General features: G+C 49.0%; 1 protein-coding gene across 1 annotated transcript; it reads left to right on the plus strand.

Moving 5' to 3' along the window:
* Positions 1 to 2,672: 2,672 nt before the first annotated feature.
* Positions 2,673 to 2,977, plus strand: LOC101279767 (heat shock factor-binding protein 1-like). The gene has a single exon (XM_033419009.2). It carries the CDS (start codon positions 2,695 to 2,697, stop codon positions 2,923 to 2,925), a length of 231 nt encoding a protein of 76 aa, XP_033274900.1. The 5' UTR covers positions 2,673 to 2,694; the 3' UTR covers positions 2,926 to 2,977.
* The last annotated feature ends 359 nt before the right edge of the window (positions 2,978 to 3,336 follow it).

The following is a 3,336-nucleotide window of genomic DNA, read 5'->3' on the forward strand; positions in this document are numbered from 1 at the left end:
TCTCTTGCTTCCTGATATTTTACAGGTGGGTCATCAAGGCCAGCACTGTCCAACAGAAGCATAACACAAGCCACATACACAAGTAAAATTTTCTACTAGCAACATCGAAAAAGAAAATAGAAACAGATGACATTCATTTTAACAATATGTTTTAACACAACATAGCCAAAGTATTATCACTTTAACATATCAATATTAAAAGTTAATAAGAAAATAGAGTTGACCCTTGAACGACATGGAGGTTAGGGGTGCTGACCTTCCCCACGGTCAAAAATCCGTGTATAGGGCTTCCCTGGTGGCGCAGTGGTTGAGAGTCCGCCTGCCGATGCAGGGGACGCGGGTTCGTGACCCGGTCCGGGAAGATCCCACATGCCGCGGAGCGGCTGGGCCCGTGAGCCATGGCAGCTGAGCCTGCGCGTCCGGAGGCTGTGTTCCACAACGGGAGAGGCCACAACAGTGAGAGGCCCGCGTACCACAAAAAAAAAAAAAAAAAAAAAATCCGTGTATAAATTAGTCTGCCCTCTGCACCTGAGGTTCCTCCATATCCGTGGTTCCTCCCTACCTGCAGTGCAGCATGCGTGGATGGATTCAGCCAACTGCAGACTGTGTAGTACTGTAGTACTTACTGCTGAAAAAATCCACACGTAAGGGACCCACACCGTTTGAACCCTTATTCTCTAAGGGTCATTCGTAGTTTACATCTTTATTTTCATACTTTCTTTGAAATCTAGTTTGTATGTGACACGTGATCTGTCTCAATTCAGTGTAGCCACATTTCAAATGCTCACTAGTCAGCTCCTGACTACCGTGTAAGCCAGCACAGATCTAGGCCATATTAGTCTTTGGGTCACAGGTGACAGAAGTTCACATTTAACTGGCTTAAGTGCAAAAGGGCATTGGCTCATGAAACTGAAAAGACCAGGGGCGGATGGTTTCAGGCACAACTAAATCCAAGTGTTCGAATAATATCGATGTCAATAGAGTTCTGACTTTCTGTATTTTCCAGCTCTTCTCAAGCAGGCTCTGGATGGCATAGCAACGAGAGCCACCACCAGCCTCAGACTTTACCGCCTCAGCCAGCTGATCCCCACACCCACTTTCTCTTCTCCAAGAGTTCCCTCTTGCCAGACTCTCATTGGACCAACTGGAATCATGTGTTCATTTCTGAACCAATCACTGTGTAGCTAGGTGAATGGAACTAACTGATTGGTCAGACCTGAGTCACAAGCCTATTTCCCCCCAACGTGGTAGGAGAGTAGAGTCCACTTCACGTGACCTGCCTGGACAGAGAGTGGGGTAGGGGTTGTTTCCAATGGAAAATCAGGGGGCTGGTACCAGAAGAGCGGGGTGGGGAGCGGGAGAGGGAGGGGTGAGTGGTGGGAGTGGGAGGTGGCCAGAGCAGGGGTGGGATTGAATCAGAAGGGGCTCCCAAAGAGTAGTGGAGCATCAGGTCAAAGAGGAAAGCCATAATGTGGTCCTGCGGAAATGTTTAACATCTTTAATGACTTGCATCGCACCTGCCCATGACGACGGACGACAACCTTTGTGCTGGAGCCAGTCGGTAGGTTGGTGGACTGCAGGAATCAGGAGTGGGGAGGGGCCAGGGTGGCGGTGGGGACTCAGGGCAGCCCTGTTTAGCAATTGGTACAGCGGTACTTTACTCTGTCGACAGGGCTGTGGTCACAGGGAGGGAACCAGGGTAATAACCTGAGTTATCCCTAGACCTCAGACACCACGTCCCGCTTCACCCCTGCACTGAGTACTCAGCCCACCCTGAGAGAAAGCCCTGGGCTTGTGAAGCCCTAAGCAGAACACCAAAACGTTTTAGCCAAAAGAGGCAGAGCAGATGGGGCCTGCCAGAGGTCTGGAGGTCCCTGAGCCCCAGATGGACAAAAGGAACTGATGTGTCAATGCAGAGAGCTGGGCGTGTGAGTCTGAGCTGAAGCCTCAGGGGAAGGCAAGGGGTCATAAATGGTCTCACCTGAGGAAGCTTCCTGAGCTACACCTGAGACGGATAGAAAACTGACTTGAAGAGCCCAGGGAATTGACCCGCCCATCTGTCCAGCCATCCATTTGTCCGTTCATCCACTCATGCAGTACTTATGTATCAAGTTCCTGCTACGTGACAGGTACTGTACTATCTGCTGGGAATACCTGATGAACAAGATGGCCACGGTTCCTGACTTCACAAGAGCACAGAGCCTAGTGGGAGAGAAACGTGATCATCAAATAAGCCAGTGAATAAGCACAGTAACTTTGCATCTGTCAGAAGGAGGCCAGATTGAAAGTGAGTGGGAGGTGGGATGAGGGGCTATTTTCACCCTGGGGCTGACCTGGGGATGATGAAAGGAGCCAGCCCTGCATGAGCTGGGGGAAGATGGCTCTGCATGGAGGAAACAGAAAGTGCAAAGGCCCTGAGGAGGAATGTGCTTTGTGGATTGAAGGAACAAAGATGTGGGCAGGGAGCTGGAAGTGGGAGATGAGGCTGGAGAGGGGAGCGAAGCTGGCTCAAAGTGGGCAGTCAGGATATTACGGTTGTCGGGATGGCCCTATAGACACTACTTCTGCAAAGTCAGTTTGACAGGTGGGCACTTGCTCCACAATATTCAGCAGGTGCAAGAAATGGTACACTGGGGACAAACAGCAATGTAGGTGATGGTGTGAGACAGCACCGTCAAGCTGGGAACTGGGGAGATGGCCAAGACTGACCCCAAGGCCGTGCAGGATCTCACTTCGGTGGTGCAGACACCCCTGCAACAGATGCAAGCTAAATTTCAGACCATGTCCGACCAGATCATTGGAAGAATTGATGACATGAGCAGTTGCATGGATGACCTGGAGAAAAATATCACAGACCTCATGACACAGGCTGGGGTGGAAGAGCTGGATGGTGAAAACAAGATCCCTGCCACACAGAAGAGCTGAAGGTTGCTCATCTGCACTGGAATCTGGAACAACCTTTTTACAAGCCAAGAGAAGACGATGGTCTACTACTATGTGTCGACAGGTTTTATATTATAAAGTGTGCATTCTTCTTACCATATACTATAGAGTTAATTTATAGGGTGATTTCCCTCCCGTGCCCCGCACGTTTCCTGAACACGGTAACTTCATATCTTGGACCTTGGTCAGTTGTGCTATTAAACACTAATACTTTGGCAGTTCCTGGGGGGGAAAAAGGAAGAAATGGTACATTGCTTTATTTTTCTAGGCTAACATTTAAAGCATTTATTCTATTCCAGGAACTCTAAATGTTGAGCATGTATTAACTGTTCAATCTATACAACCCTTTGAGGCAGATACTATTCCTAAATTCATTTTACAGATTGGGAAACT

This window comes from Orcinus orca, chromosome 20 (genome assembly GCF_937001465.1).
Source record: "Orcinus orca chromosome 20, mOrcOrc1.1, whole genome shotgun sequence".
Taxonomy (NCBI): Eukaryota; Metazoa; Chordata; class Mammalia; order Artiodactyla; family Delphinidae; genus Orcinus; species Orcinus orca.

What these genes read in the sequence shown, in the direction of transcription:
- LOC101279767 (XM_033419009.2), top strand. Translation starts at nt 2,695, where the DNA reads ATGGCCAAGACTGACCCCAAGGCCGTGCAGGATCTCACTTCGGTGGTG.